The 16,647-nt window shown below is 46.7% G+C and overlaps 1 protein-coding gene across 1 annotated transcript; it reads left to right on the forward strand.

Annotated features, from left to right (window-relative positions):
• Positions 1 to 609: 609 nt before the first annotated feature.
• LOC146207636 (uncharacterized) lies at positions 610 to 15,900 on the forward strand. Its single transcript, XM_084587128.1, has 4 exons — positions 610 to 856; positions 1,679 to 1,994; positions 7,527 to 7,759; positions 15,410 to 15,900. The coding sequence occupies exons 1-4, from the start codon at positions 610 to 612 to the stop codon at positions 15,898 to 15,900; spliced, it is 1,287 nt and encodes a 428-aa protein (XP_084443254.1).
• The last annotated feature ends 747 nt before the right edge of the window (positions 15,901 to 16,647 follow it).

Here is a 16,647-nt window from a genome sequence, read left to right on the forward strand (position 1 = left end):
GCCTATGCGTCACCATGGTGGAGGGTTCACTCAATCTGGTTATTCTCGTTCCCGGTCCTGTGAGCATCTTCACTGGACTGGTTAAGTAGCGCAGACTTGCTCCTTTTTTTACTAACGCGTTTCGAGGAAGCCTTCACAGCGCAATGATGTATTGCGTCATTTCGCGCAGGCCAGGCGGGCATTAACCAGCTGGGCGGCGTGTTCGTGAACGGGCGGCCACTACCGGACTACATCCGACGCCGCATTGTTGAGCTGGCGCTGATGGGCGTCAGGCCGTGCGACATCTCGCGACAGTTGCTCGTCTCGCACGGATGCGTCTCCAAGATACTGACGCGCTTCTACGAGACGGGTTCCATCAAGCCAGGCTCCATTGGAGGGAGCAAGCCGAAGGTAAGGCCACGTGATCTTTCTTTCTTTCTTTCTTTCTTTCTTTCTTTCTTTCTTTCTTTCTTTCTTTCTTTCTTTCTTTCTTTCTTTCTTTCTTTCTTTCTTTCTTTCTTTCTTTCTTTCTTTCTTTCTTTCTTTCTTTCTTTCTTTCCTTTCTTTCTTTCTTTCATGGTGCAGGTACGGGATGTTTTTCTCCCCGCTCAGGTGTCCAATCCTCAGGTGATGCGGCGCATGCTGCGATACAAGAATGATACCGGTCCGGGCTGGGACGTGCGGCAGCTCCTACCGCACCACCCCCAGCAACAGCAGCCCCACCACCAGCAGCAGCAACATCACCAGCCGCAGTCGCAGCACACTCAATCGGAACACCCGCTCGGAGCCGGGGCTGAGCACGGCCTGACCTCGCCTCCGTCGGCTTCCAGGGTTTTGCGATGCGCGGCCGAGTGTTCGGCGCTTGCCTCCCCGACTGGTACGGAAATTTCGCCTAAAGTATTTGTGACGTAATGTGAAACGCACAATGTTCGCGACAACTGTGAGGACCACTGGGTAGGTTGCTGAGGCGAATTCGTATAGATTGCATGTGTGGTACTGCTCAAGCTAAGAAGTTTCGAAGGTGAAGACAAAAGTGCTCTTCACTCTAGACATTTGGAGCTTTATGAGGGCCGTATGTGGGCAACCATACGTACTAACAGCAAGCGCTATTGCATACGAAGCTTTCATCGAAAGTGTACGTATGTTCAGTATGAATGTCAGTCTGCTACGCGAAATTAGATTGCGCAGAGCTCAAGTTAAATCTTGAATCTTGCAAAGCATTTCCTTCATAGCAATGACGTCTGTGTTTAACATGGAATCATGGCTACTGTTCTCCATGCGTAACTCTACATGGTGAAGAGACGGTTCGAATGAGCGCTGACTAGCTCTTTACACTGAATAAGCGGTTGGTCCACACTTATCGTTCGCGCGCAGCTTCCATATAAAATCCTTACGGTACAACGATGCATTACTACCAGTTTTGAGCGGCTAACTTTTCAAATGGGACTTGTGCTGCACTTCCTGTATATTATTGCCTGTGCTGATTTTCTTGTGATGCGACCAATCAATCATGGGCTTAAAATTTATTGCTCATATTTATATCTGCTGAAAATGCGCCCTGGACCAATATGGCGTCCTAGGGTGCACTCGGTATTCCTTGGAAATGCAATTAATGCTTGCTTCTACTTACAACTATGAGGTAGACGAACATTTCTTTATGACCCTCGTATTTCCTCGTCTCATTCTTCGCCCCCAACAGTTGACGTGACTGGTGGCCTGGCTGAGCCCTTACCGCTTGCCGTAGGGCCGTACTACCCGAGCCCTTACCTGGCACTGCAACACGTCACCACCTGCTTGCCCACGCTGTCCCAACAGCCGCACCAGCCGCATCATCAAGCCCGACAGGCTCACCAGCAGCAGCAACACCAACAGCAGCAGGCATTGCAGAACGGCCTCGGCCAGATGGGGTTGCCTTCTACCTCGTCTGCCATGTTCGCGGCTTCCGCCGTCTCAAGGCCTTCTACGTCTCACAACACCGGCGGACTTCTGTTCCAGAGGAAAAACCGTAACAGGCCGTAGGTACCTGGCATGTCAGAGACTAGCGATTGTACACCCGAATAAGTGACTACACTGAAGCACTGGTATAAATTGCCCTACTGGAAGTGAACGACCTCTACCGAGAGTCTTGGCCAATAACACAGTTTCAGGACTTCTGAAGGCATGTGACAGTTCATGAGAGCGCACTATGAGACATTAGCGTCTAACTATTCCTCGATAAATTATAGATAAAAAAAATATGAAAAAGAGACAGGATGACACAGATAAGCGCTAATTCGCAAATGTGGTTTATTAAGAAACACGTGCTATTTATATATGACACCTTGAAAAAAGATGAATCAAGCAGGCATCTCTTTGACGCCGTAGTCGAAGGGTGAAGTGCATCGCAAAGCATCCCGTGTCTCATTTCATCTGGGGAAGGATGAAACGACGCAACAAAGAAACTTTATCGGCTGCAGCGCAAGACTAAGATATAAATTTCATAATCCTCCTTGGAAATCGAGTGCTGAATGATGCATCGATGTCGGGACTCTGTAGTCCCGTATACTACATGATTCCATGATATCTCAGACCAGCTGGCTGCCGTGTCTAAAAAGCACGGTCGTTCTAGGATCCCGAGACCTATATGTTTCTTTTTTGTTTGTTTGTTTTTCTTCCTTATTTTTAATTGTGTAGCAGTGCGCACTAAGATTACCATACTGCTCTTTCAGCGAATCTCAGTGTTAATATTGCCTTACAAATACGCATCGCTTCGTTTGGCCTATATAAACCACTCCACATGGCAGCGGTAGATTGTACACTACATCGACACAATTAACATGAAATAAACGAGGATTAGTGTTTGACTGTACAACCGCTTCGGTTGTTACTAGGACCTTCTTGGCTGTTCCAAGCTTGTGAGTTTGCTCTGCTCAACTTTTCAGGACCAAAGGAAAAAAAAAATTAGATGGTCTCATAGATGTCTTAAGAGGAGAATGGCGAAAGCCTACCCTTCGTCTCTTCATTTGCCTCTCATCGTTTGCCTCTTATCGGCGGTCGTTGCAGTGCTACATATAATTATAATTGGTTTACAGGAAATGAAAGGCCCATGCTGTCTCTGTCACACCTTCTCTGGCATGTTTGGACGCTACACTATCGCTCCTGTCGCAAGGCGTTCCTTGGCGTGCGTTCAAGTGTGGGTTTGCGTCGAGCACACGGTCGCCGCGCGCGCCGATGCAATGAGTCATCCCCCGCAGTGCTGAACCACTCCGACAGCCGCGCCCGACGACAGTGACGTAACGCGTGCGCGCCAATCAGGAGGCGCACATCTGCGCCTAGTGACAGTGACGTCACGACACGGAAGAGACCAATCAGGAGGCCGTAAAGCTGTGACAGTTTCTGCTAACGGCAGATGACCTTCACAATGATCCATTAAAGGCCTCCGCCTTAAAAGTCTGGTGCGCCATATCGGCTTGCTGCTTTCTTTCCATTCTTGGCACATACGGCACGACGTCAATCTTTCGGCTCATTTGGTCCGAAATTTTTTATTTTCACCCAGCCTTAATTCATCATAATTGTTAATCACAAGTAATAAAGGTATCATGCGTGTGTAATCTAGTGCCCGTTGAATCTTTCTACTTGCGCAGTGAAGATCCGCTGCATGAAATGAGTGCCTGTTTTTGTAACCATCGCCTTAAGACCGGATGTCAAGATGCCATTCTTAATATTTTCGAGTGTGGCAAGGTACAGGAGTTATGGCAGACGTGAGGCTGTAATAAATGGGACACTGGCTGAGGGTTCCCAACGTGTCAAAAAAAAAAAAAACTCAAGTACTGCTTCTTCAGGCCTTTCAACGGTGAACTTCAGACTAAGCTTCTTTTTTGAAAAACCTTCAGAACGTTAGAGATGCGCCGTTTTAGTACATGCTATAAAGAAAGTCTACGGTAATCAGGAAAATTCAGGAAAAGTTTTGAACTGGTCCCAACGAATGTCAGAGTACGTTAAAGAACCCCAGGCGGTTGATATTATTTAGAGCAAACCGATACGAGCATCCCAATACGGCATAACTCGTTAAACAGGGACAAAACATAGCCAAGCCAAATCAAACCAAACGAAATCATGCCTTATCGCACTCAAAAGTAATTAAGAATGGTATCGCAGCCATTGCAATGTCTTGCATTTATTTCATGTCGCAGAGCTTCTTAGCATGAGTTGATACAGTGGACATATCACGCATGCTATCTTGATAGCTTGTTAGTTCAGTTAATTAAGGTTGGCATAGGATTCATGAGCTAACGTCGCAAACTGACTCAGCCTAGGAGAGACGCCGTAGCGGAGGGCTCCGGAAATTTTGACCACCTGGGAATATTTAAAGTGCACTGACATCGCACAGCACACGACCACCCTGCTTTTCGCCTACATCGAAAAGCAGCCGCCGTGGCCGGGATTCGACACCCCATCACTGGGCTCAGCAGTTGAGTGCCTTAACCTCTGCACAACCGCGATGGGGAGCAGTGTATTAAGATGGGATGAAAGTCAAGTAAGCCAAGAGAAGCGGAGCTCGCTCGCCATAACGTTGGCGTCGTGACATATGGGCACATAATGTCACTTGGTGTAAAGAAGGTAGTAGTCGACTATGGCTTATATTTGATTTTTTATGGTCCTGCAAAGCCGAGCAGAATCTGATCACGAGTTAGGAACCGCCAGGAAGGTGCTAGCGAGTTCCCTCAAACTCTAATTCGAATTTGTACCGGGTTGCGTCGATGTAGGAAACCCTCTACCGTCGTCTTGCTGAGTGGAGTATACATAAAATATGGTGAGGCAACCATAAAAGAGAATAAAATAATAAGCGTCTGTGAGTGGAGTATACAGGGCAAATGGAGTGTTGCATTATTGTTAGGCTAGATAAGCACATTTATTCCCCTGAAAAATCAGTATGTAATCGTCCTGGGCGATGCCATGCATGTAAAGAAATCTTAGTGTGAGAAGAAAGGAAAAGAATTGTAGTCAATTGTAGGAAGAAAAACAATTGAATTCAAGGTAGACGTTGGTCCTGTAGCAAAGGCCTAATATCCAAGGTTTTTTCGTGTAAGTCTTATTAACTGACGAAATAATTTGAGTACTTGTTCTGGATGCGCCAGTTACCTTTGTGTTCTTTGGAAGAAGTTTTAAAAATTAGTTCCTCAGAATAATGCCTATTATAAGGATGTATCATACGATGCAGAAGCTAGAGCTCTGTTCAATGGAAGCAGTGCAGTTTTTGTTTTCTCTTTACAGAGCACTTTCTGTAGGGGCCTTTCACGTGGTCTTCCTGCTGTATATGCTTATACAGTCCATTAAATCCACTGCATCTGAAAGCTGACCCTAGCAATGGTCTTGTCTCCTAAAATAATGTGCAAATAATAATTTACGCAGCGCTGCCGACTGGACGGCAAAGAAAAGAAAGCACAGGTATAGCTCTCAGCTAGCCCAGTCAGCAATTTTACGGAGTACAGACATACACACTTGAATAAAAATTAGTTGTGGTTTAACTCTGGTTAACCCTAGCTGAATTGCGATAGCAATGGTGGAAGCTTCTCTTGCCTTCTACATTATTTCCCTATCACGCCCTATAAATGTAAGGTGCTACCTTATTGGGGACACTTAAGCTCATCCTTTAAGAGTATGACGCGAGAGCGTTAAGTTACCAGTCTTCTTCTTCTTCTTCTTCTTCTTCTTCTTCTTCTTCTTCTTCTTCTTCTTCTTCTTCTTCCTTCTTCTTCTTCTTCTTCTTCTTCTTCTTCTTCTTCTTCTTCTTCTTCTTCTTCTTCTTCTTCTTCTTCTTCTTCTTCTTCTTCTTCTCCTCCTCTCCTCCTTCTCGACTGTTCAAGGTCAAGCGTGGCCTCCGCCGGGACCACGCGACGGCTCAAAACCTGGCGCAGTATTGCTGTCGCAATAATAATTTCACTATCTTGTATGAGGTAGAATTTCCGTGAAGACACTTCAAACAGCATGATGTGTGGCAATTAACGCCCTGAAGTGACACAGGCTATCGTAGTGGAGGGCTCTGGATATTTTAGACCATTGCAGAATACTTAACATACACCTACATCATACCACATACGAAACCTTAAAAAAGAGTTACATAAAAAAGCTGAGATATTGCAACTTCTAAAGCTATAACAAGATGCTTAGATCCTCAATGAGGGTCCACTTTGTCCCCACGAAACAAAAATTGGCTCTGCGGAATGCATTAAAATTAGGTGGCAAAGTACCCTTTACAAGCGCCCTCACGAAACAAAAATTGGCTCTGCGGAGTGCATGAAATTTAGGTGGCAAAGTACCCTTTACAAAAGCATTATGATTGTTTGAAAGTAAAGGGTGTTTGCAGAAAGACACATAAAGCAGTTATTTTTCGCTTCAAGTAAAGAACAAAAGGCCGCAAGAAGGAATGCAGCATATACTCCTGGACACCTTGCAACTTCCACACATACGCGCATACAAACATTCTTTCGTTTCGTGCTCAAAAACTACGCATGTAACTCCGAACAGCTGCACTGAACTAGTCCAACGCACAGCACTGTTAATAAAACGCGAGCGTTAGGACGTTATTACGCATTATTTTTTTTTATTATCTCTGCATAGTATTTCTATTCAGATTAATTTTTAAATTATTACCAAGTAGAGAAGAGATCGGTCTGCGCCGAGACACCATCAATGAAAAGATGAACACGATGTGTTTTAATAGACTCCGGAAATACGACAAGAATAATTCGCGAAAAGAAATCTTTTTGCATAGACACAACCGCAACACCTGTTACTAGAATTATCTCGCATTAGACGTTCCCCTAGTAGCGTTTTCTAACGACGTCAATAAAGTGCCTCCCGCCTGCAGTCCTATGTGAAGAAAAAAGAGAGCCCACTCTTGTTTTATTTCGCGGCATCGGGACCTTTGTTTTTCTGCCAGCCTTTTGTCATGCGCCTTTAGCAGATTCATGTCGTTTCAGTGAACTCCCGTTGCTTGTGAAAATGCACTGTGCTCTTGTAGTGATAACTACGTTATCGGCACTTTTATCAGGTTGATCGCCATCGTAATAGTAGTAGTAGTGTTTGGCGTAATGGAATGGTCGTAACTATTTTAACTTGAAATGAGTCCGTGAGGGAGCTGCAGCGACATACACCTTGATATTATTGAAATGTCTCATCGAACTGCACCACGTTGATAATCAGTCTTCCTCCATGAGCTCCGAGGAGAGGGAGAGCAGTGCTGCTTGAAGAGTGCGCATAAGTGAAAGAAGAGTGGTCTGTAACTGTGCACCCATATAAGCTTACCACAACCATATTGTGAAATAAAAACACCTCAACAACTACCGGTTAATATCGCGTTCCAGGGTGGTAATCTTATTTCGTTTTCCTTCTTTTTTTTTTTTTGGACTAGCAGTCCTGCTTGCGTTTTTACTTTGGTTGGCGGCACTGGGTATTTGTTTGGTCGAAACTGGCGCCCTGCTAGTTTTAGAAATCAACCTAGACCGAGACGCCGCCCCAGGACATCAGCGGTCAGCCTCTGACTTCCTTTTTCTGTTTGCATTCAGAGATTCCAACGAGGTCGACTCGGACGAGGACGACCAGGACTCGTCAGATGAACAACTGACGTCGAGGAGGCGGCCTAGTGCAGGCAGCAAAGGGGTCACCTCCTACTCTATCGAGGAGATCCTAAAGAAACCGGGCGACGCTCAAACCGGCAGGTCGAAAACCTCCGCCAGGAGAACATCTTGGAACTCAGATGGCGGAAACGAGGGCAGCTCGTCCACGCAGCATCCTAAAGGTGAGCTGGACTATTTACCATCCAATAGAAATGTCTCATTTGCACAGTATCCTTTCAATGCTCTCCTCTTACATATACCTTCTGATATCCGAAGAATTGACCTGCCTAGTTTGAAACCGTCAACCCGCAAGCACGTACCAGGTGTTTTTCTGCGCTTTTTGTTCATTGGTGAATTAGGTTTAGTGGCAAAGGGGTTTTCTTTAAACCCGAGACCACGCAGCTTGATGACGTAGGTTACTTGCTTAACACCTCGCACACGTATTATCCCCGTTCCATCCATCTTGCATAAGTTCAGCTCAAGTCGCTGGAACGCCCATATGCAAGCATTCTTCAAAGGCATGCAACGTTTTAGTTTACCATTATTGCTTTTCAACAACTCACTTCCATATTACGGCGAAGGTTGTTATAACTTTAACGTAGACACATATAGCTCTGTATTTTCCCCTGAAATCAACATCGTCAGCCTGAAGTTCTTTCACAAAGGTGGAATAATAAATCACCAGTTGTTATAATTATACTCAAACAAGTTACTTACATTTTTTTACATTAAGTTGAAATTAAATGAACTGTAGCTGAGAGTAAATTTTTAAACCGCTGTTCCGCCCAACCAGGGGTTGGCGCGAAGTGGTTCCTTTTCCAGGCAGGGCCCGTCGCGCCACCGGGGCTCCTCCGTCAGGGACGGATATCTTGGGCGAGACAGAAGGGTCTTGACTGATGGAGTTGTGACTTTTATGTACAAAATATTTACATTGTACGTTTGTACAGGATTGTAGAAACCATAGCAAACAACTGGAACTAGTTGGCCTGTCTTCCCGGGACAGACTCCCAAATTCGGTAGAGCCGATGGTGCAGGGCACCAACCTGAGACACGACCCAACCAAGAACAACCAACGAACCTTCGGCAACTTCCGTTTACACCTCGGGTTCACACTTCTTGGCCTGAATTATCCAATCACTGGCCATAAGCGGTGTGATTTGGCCAATAAACATTCACTCTGGCCCCATGCCCCTCCACCGCTATCCGCAGCGCTGCTCCCGCACTGAATCAATACAGGCAGGCGACCCATGAAGCTTCTTCTATATTTTTTTTAAGTTTAGTGGAAACTGACACCGTGAGAACTCGCGAAGACGTTCGCTCCCACGCATCTTCGCTCCCAATCCGTCTGACCATCCGCCGACAACGCCTGTCTTCTTCGCTGACTGATACAAGCTCCCGACACGGGAGTGAGTAAGGGACGGTGCCGCCGCTTCGCGGCGCCTTTCTTCGAACGCGACACGGAGGGGCACCCACTTCCCATTCAGAAACTCGAGGGGGATTAACCAATCAATGCCCCTCTGTCTGGGCGCTAGGCGCCGGCTTAACCCTCAGCCGCTTCTTGTGGGCTTCTGGTCGTCAATGTACGCCCCTGCGCGCCTCTTGACGGTGCCTTACACTGAGCTTTCATGCTTCTCGCTATGGAGCAAAGATAAATGGAAACTAATTAGATTAATGTTGAATGCATGATCATTAAACCTTAAAATGTTACCCTAATATATATATATATATATATATATATATATATATATATATATATATATATATATATATATATATATATATATATATATAAGTAGATTAATTAAGGGGATTTGAGGGTGCTCGTTATAATACATGAAGCAAAGAAGCCAACAGTCGGCGAGGCCAAGGAAAGCGTTGGGGATGGTACTTTTATGTTTTTTTTTTTTTTAATGTTTGCGTAGATAATCACAGAAATTAGTAATGTAATCTGTTTAGGGGAAAGATACTCAAACACAAAGTAGAAGAAAAAACAACGTGCCGATGGTGGGATCCGAACCCACGACCTCCGAATATCGCGTCCGGTGCTCTTCCAACTGAGCTACATCGGCAGCTGTTCCCCCTGCTACTTGCTTTGGTATTTATGTTGTCTGTATACTAACCTTGAGAGTGTTCACCAGCGCCACCCTCAGCCATAGCGGCGGACGTGGGACGTCCTTTGTTACCGCCAGCGTCACGTAGAACGTGATCAAGAGCGAGGGCGAAAGCTGTGCTAGAACCCTCTTACGCTACCTATGGCTTCAAGACTGCCAGCGAAGTCAAGTCTGGCAGTCTTGAAGCCATAGGTAGCGTAAGAGGGTTCTAGCACAGCTTTCGCCCTCGCTCTTGATCGCGTTCTACGTGACGTTGGCGGTAACAAAAAGGACGTTCTACGTCCGCCGCTATGGCTGAGGGTGGCGCTGGTGAACACTCTCAAGGTTAGTATACAGACAACATAAATACCAAAGCAAGTAGCAGGGGGAACAGCTGCCGATGTAGCTCAGTTGGAAGAGCACCGGACGCGATATTCGGAGGTCGTGGGTTCGGATCCCACCATCGGCACGTTGTTTTTTCTTCTACTTTGTGTTTGAGTATCTTTCCCCTAAACAGATTACATTACTAATTTTCTGTGATTATCTACGCAAACATTAAAAAAAAAAACATAAAAGTACCATCCCCAACGCTTTCCTTGGCCTCGCCGACTGTTGGCTTCTTTCCTTCATATATATATATATATATACACACATTTATGTGTGTGTTTGTGTGTGTGTGTAATTATATTACAATTAAACCTAAGGTATTGTGCATTAAAGCTAGCCTCGAGGTAATAATCTGGCCATAAATGAATATAGAACAATTTTGTATTCGTATATAAGTTTTAAAACACATGACGTGTAGGGATTTGTTTCAACATTGCACTTCATATTTAAAATTTAAAATCATTTTGTTTTGTAGCTGAATTAAATTTATAGAGCTCGCTCTTTTTGAAAGAGCAAGCACGTCAGCTCGATATATAAGGCCTATCGTCTTTCGCTGATTAAGGCGTTGACGATTTGTAAGCTTAGGTTACGTCTGCTAAGTTATTCTACGTTTCCATGCATTAGGTAAACGTCGGAGGCACACAAACTTGTAAATACCCTTTATCTACCTCCTTTATCTATCTACCTTTATCTACAACACGAAACAGAGGCGTCCTATCGCTGCCCTCTGGTTATGGCGATGGCGACAGCGACGCATTAACTGGTAGGCTGTAAGTTTTTTCTGCCTTCGCCGGCCACAAGGATACTTAGCTTGACTGTCCCCATAACATCCGCAAAACCCATAAACATGGTGGACAGCAGTAAATACAAGGAGCTTAGAATGAACTGCTCTTATGATATAGGCAAATGGCTCTAATGCTGCCCAACATGTCCTAGTAACACCCGGGAGATGCTATAGAAGCCGTACAGTTTTCATTATGATGTCCGTAATGTAGTGTAGTGACCCAGCATTCAAAACTCGGGGAAACTACCCTCAGCTGTGGGCATCGTCATGACCACCACCAACGAGCTGTAGGTGTAGTTCACTGCTTCTGTCCAGGAACACCTCATAAAAACGCCCTCTGGTCATCTCGAGTGGTTAACGAAGCGTGCCGGTCTGTATGCGCGTGCGGTCAGTCTCTTTACTCGAGGGGGCATTAAGCGCTCGAAACGATGCGGCCACGTAGTGAAGGCGCATTTTCGTCTTCTCCCTCTCATCATAACTTCCTCATTGTGCAGAGAGAGAGAGAGAGGGAAAGAGAGAGAACCTTGTGGCGGCGCAAGTTTGACGGTGCGCCTAACGTCAGTGTGCCGTTATAGCACGTCGTTTATGACAGCGCCACACGCCTCGGAAGCCGCTCGTCAAAGTCAGTTTTCCACAGGAGTTGCGGCGAGGCGAACCCCTCCATCTGTGCGAAGCTGGTCAGACGAGAATTCAATTAGTTCCCCACAGCTCACCCGCGAGTGGAGCCACGCGCCACCGACGGTGCGAAGCGCCGCGCGTAGCGCGCACACGCCGGCGGTGATTGCGACTGCTGTTACTAGCGCCACCTTGTGGCGGGAGCGATAGGTGTCACGCTCCGCGGCCTCGCGGACGACTCATTTCATGGCGATCGGATGCTGACGACAAAAACGCGGTTAATCTCTACTCTTCCCGACTTCCAGAGGGCGCGCAGCGTACGCCCTGAGGGGTGCTGTATCCTCCACCTCCATATCCTATTGCGCTGTGTGAAAGCCACCACTCTCTCACAGCAGCCACCGATTTTCATCTTTCCATCCTGCCCCCCCCCCCCCCCCCTCCCAACTTCGCCTTTTTTTTTCCTCCTCTTTTTTCTCTTTAGGGTCAGATCCGCGGGAGGTACAGGGGAGAATTCCCAGAGGGCACTTTGTCCGCTCGGCGTTGACTTTTTCAACCGCACCAATTCAGCGGTCGCCTTATTTTCTTGCTTGTTTCCCCCCCCCCCCCCACCCTCCTCCTTTTTCGTTCCCTTTACTTTGGCAGCTGTGGAAGAAGAGAGGTCACTATAGCCACAGATCGGCAAAGCAGCCTGCGGCTTATCATGGCGCAGTGGGGAGATCAATTGCTTTCCCCCGGGAGTTTCTCCTCGCAAATAAAAGGACGCGTCGAGTGGGCCTTGAATGGAAGGAAAACGAATTTAGATTTGTGTCCACTGATAGCAGCGATGACAAGTGCACGCGGGTCCCCACCCCGAAAATTGATGCTCCCCTCAGAAAATACCTACTGGGTGGTGCTCAAGCATTTTGCATCGCGCGAAACTTTACGTATATTAGCGCTTTTTTAGGCGATTGTCGGCTACATACCGGGAAGGTATACTTGCGAAATGGAATCAGAGAAGCAACGATTTTCGGATCTCTGCGTAACTGCTGCCCTCGTGACCTTTCTCACGAAGGAAGGTCACTCAAAAAAGACAAAAGCTTAAACCACAGACTAGGCCATTTTGATGTAACGGAGCGATGGAGTATAGTTGGAGCGTCCGCTTTGAGTGCGAAAGGACCGAAATTCGAATGCCTGTGCCACAGAACTCTCCGCTGAATGAAAAAGCAAGAGCTAAACTAGGCAACGGCCTAATTAAACGATCGTCGTTGGGCGCCATTGGACAGTGTTGCTATTCAGTAGTTTCAACTTGCAACCAAGTGTGCATGGTCTTGATTACGCAAGTACTGAGCAACCGCAGCAGCCTCTATTGCCTAATGCATCAATCAAGCGGTAGCTTAGTTAAGCTCATTGTACCGTAAAGCGACCAGCAAAGTAAAACGAGAGGCGAGCGTTATACAGGAAGTCAACCTGCGTCGCATAGATCCCCCAGTAACGTTTACTGAACGCATGCGTAGACTAAAATGCGCGGATTTTAAGCGATATCAATGCACGTTAAAAATCTCCAGGTAGTCCAAATTATTCCGAAGCCTGCCACAACGGCGGCACTTTAGTCTATCTCTCTACTTTCACTCCCACTTTCATCTCTGTCGTTACGGCGCGGATCAGGTGTCCATCGAGAAGTGTGACAAATACGTATTTCCTCTCCTCTAAACCAATTTACATTTTTTAACTGAGGGTAGTAGCACAGTCGTGTTGAGCGCGTCATACGTATTATCCAAATTCCCGTTACCTTTCTTTGTGCCTCCCACAGCTTGTGAAATGGAGTATAGGTCTTTTTTTTTCCCCGCAGCCAGCAGAAAGAATCTCGACTGGGATGCCTTTTCTCGAGCACAAAGTCGATCGCACTTGTCTGGGGTACTCAAACGGTGCTCCGCGGAGAAAGTAATGTGGAATGATAAGAGATCTACTATAGCTTTATCTTGTTATACCTGAGCTCTAGCGCATCCGCAGTCATGCGAACCGCATAGCAAACGCACATCGTCCCTGACAAAGCAACTATACTAGTACTATACCACTTAATTTACCCCGAAGCACACTGAAAAGAGCTCTAGATAAATGTGATGGACTCTGTACAGGCGCAGAGCTGATCTTGTGGATCTTGTGTGCCTTACTTCGTGTCCTGGCGCGGGTAATTCAAACAGAGCTTCTGCAAGGTATCATCGGTCTAACTAGGTTTAAACCTCGGATATTTCTTATCGCTTAGCCTTGTTTCTTTCCTGTTCGCTTTGTGCGGTGTGCCAAAACTTTCTCCGATCTTGTGCCGGCGTTGGAACTGGAGACGGGTCGACAAATGCCTTCTTTCACACAATGCTAGCATCGGGACGCAAAACTCTTCCACTTCTCGGTGGACACCTCAAACGGGCTGTCAAAGCGAATAATTCGCGAACGAAAAATGAGACGTTCTTGAGCGCTGTACGCCGTTCTCCCAATGCTTGCGGAGAGTGGGTGACTGCTCCCGGCCCTCGGGGCTGGGAGCCAGGAGCAAGGAGCCTTCGCCCTTTGCGGCGGGGCAAGCAGGCATTGCACTCGCCGCAGCTTCGGTGGCGGACGACGGCTGTTGCGACGCGTGTCTCTTTTTCTTTCGCCTCTCTCAATTCTTCTCTGTCAGCACTACGCAGCGGAGTTGTTGTTGTTGTTGTTGTTGTCCAAATAACTTATGGCACATACCCACAGAGGGGGATCGGCCAAGAATTGGGTAGCAAAGAATTTTTTTTTTTTAATATACTTGCATAAAAAAAAATGATTTGTAGGCCCGTGCACTTTCTTTTCCTCTTTCCTACAGTCGCAACAACAACTTTCTAGTGCCAACACTCGACGGCTCGATAGAATTGAATCTTAGTTTTGATGAACTTGATTTTGCTTTGTCGCTTTTACTATATAGTGCTTGATGCTGATGATGATATGATGCGTCACAATAAAACTTGACTAACGCTATATCCGCCAGGCGGGGTAAATAAAAATTGACAACTTTTTCTCAGTCTGCTTCCGTTTCTTAACAAGCCGCCATTATATTAGTGTGAAAGCTTTCATCCAGCTGCCGTTCCCTAACAAGAAAATCGTCAACCATCTGGTGGCGCAGCCTAGCTGCTGCAGCAAGAGAGTTTCCCTGGTGTTTGCAACCGGAACCCAGAGAAAGAAAAAATCATCGGAGCGCAGTGGATCTGAACCTAGGAATTCCTCGAGGGAAGCCAGTACGAAACGTCGTAGCTATGGCAGCAGTACGTTTTTCTTCATTGCATGAAAATATTCACAAAAAGGAGAACACGAACAATCCACGCTCCCACGCGTGCTATACTGCACGCAACATACTCGCTTGCTGTGCATTGCACGTCCTCATCTCCATCAACTTTCATCGGTACGCTAAACCTTTCACACATCTGAGTCAGTTTACCAATAATAAAACTCCACCCTTTTCTATTATAGAGCTTATACGGTCTATCCCATCATTATAATAAAATATTTATGATCTTAAATGTCATCGTACAGCCCGATAAGAAAGCGAGGGTGATTAGCAGCGCGCAGGCCCGCTGCGAGAAGCAAATTTAGGTCTGATAGATATGCTTGACCACAACCCAGTGCGCATAGGATTTTAATTAGTAAATATATCATCTGACCACTCTACGTATGCTTGTCTACAATACTCCAGCTAGCGAGTATCCATGACATACGAAGAAGCAGAGCAATCAAGTTACGTTGTTTGCGAAGTTTGCTGTGGAGGACCAAGAGACGGAAATAATATAAACCGCCCAGCTCTGAGCGTCTGGATTGCGATCCTTTCATAAGGGAGGGCTGATATGAGGTATCAAAGTTGACTTGATAAACCATGTACAGTGGAGTGTTTGTACTGCGATAAGCAATCTTCTTTCTTAGTTTTGATTTAAGGTCCACTTATTTCGTCCGCCACATTTGTTTTCCAGGCTTGGCTAAGTCTGAACAAGAATCAAACCTGGAGGCCGAAGTGACCTCATCTTCAGCCGATGCCGACTGCAACGGCCTGCCACACGTCGTATCCCAGCAACAATTGGCCGAGCAGACAACAACCGCCGCCGCAGCCGCCGCAGCCGCAGCCGCAGCTGTAGCAGCTTTTCAGCCGCAAGCCGCTGCGCTGGCCCTCTGGGCCGGCGCTGCGGCTGGTCCGGGCGGTGTGGGCTTCGCGTCTTTCCCATTCACGAGGTTCGCGCCCATGATGGCGCCTTTCCCGTGCTCTTACTTCTCGCAAATGGCTGCCATCTACCCCCAAGCGCAGCCGCCGCAGCCGCCGTCGTCATCATCGCCCTCCGTCGAGTCGTCGGCGATTGCGTTGGACAGCAACGTCGTAGCCGACTCGGCCACTTCGCCGTCGCCCGCAGCGGAGAGCCCACCAGGCTCGGTGCATCCAAAGCCAAGCCCGTTGACGCTGAGTCCGTGAAGGAGCGCTTTGTGCTCATGTTGTTATTTTCCTTGTAAATTTGTTGGGGAGTTTTAGGTGATAGACTGCAATGTTTGACATGCGAACGGAGATGGTGGGAGGGGGGGGGGGGGGGAGTTATTTTGTTCCTATCCACGGCATTCTTTCGAATCTTTGTCCATGGCTGAAACACTGACTTGGCTTTACCCTCGCAAGATAAACAATGACAACACGGAATTTAAGTATGATAGCTATATCATCCCTGCTATGAAGAAAAGATAGACATTGTTTCCCCGAGACCTAGCACTACCTTTAGTTTTGTGTTTATGCCAATACAGCTGCTTCTTCAGTAAACGACTGTCGCAAATGCAATGCATTCGATCAAACTTCAAACGTCTTAGAGTGGCTGGCAGTAGTCGTGGAAAGGATGTATCCACGAAACCGATTTATGTCGAAAACAAAAGCTGCGAAAGCGTAAAAAATGGACACTTGAAGAACGTAGACCTGACAAAACGTGACTTCTGCAGCAGCTCGGTGAGTGCACCACGCAGTGATGACGCTGTTGTTCAGCTTTCTGCTGTGAAGTGATGCATTCAGTGCAATGAAGAAAAGCTGCACTATCGAGACAAGGACTAAGAAGAGGCAAGACACAAAAACACAGCCTTCCTTTTATGTTTGTCTTGTCTCTTATATACTTGTCTCGGTAGCACAGCTTTTCCTTATTTCGAGTCATGAAACAATAGCTCGACAAGTCCTACTGAACTTTTC

The sequence above is a fragment of the Amblyomma maculatum genome, chromosome 1 (assembly GCF_055883805.1).
Source record: "Amblyomma maculatum isolate TAMU_Amacu chromosome 1, ASM5588380v1, whole genome shotgun sequence".
Taxonomy (NCBI): domain Eukaryota; kingdom Metazoa; phylum Arthropoda; class Arachnida; order Ixodida; family Ixodidae; genus Amblyomma; species Amblyomma maculatum.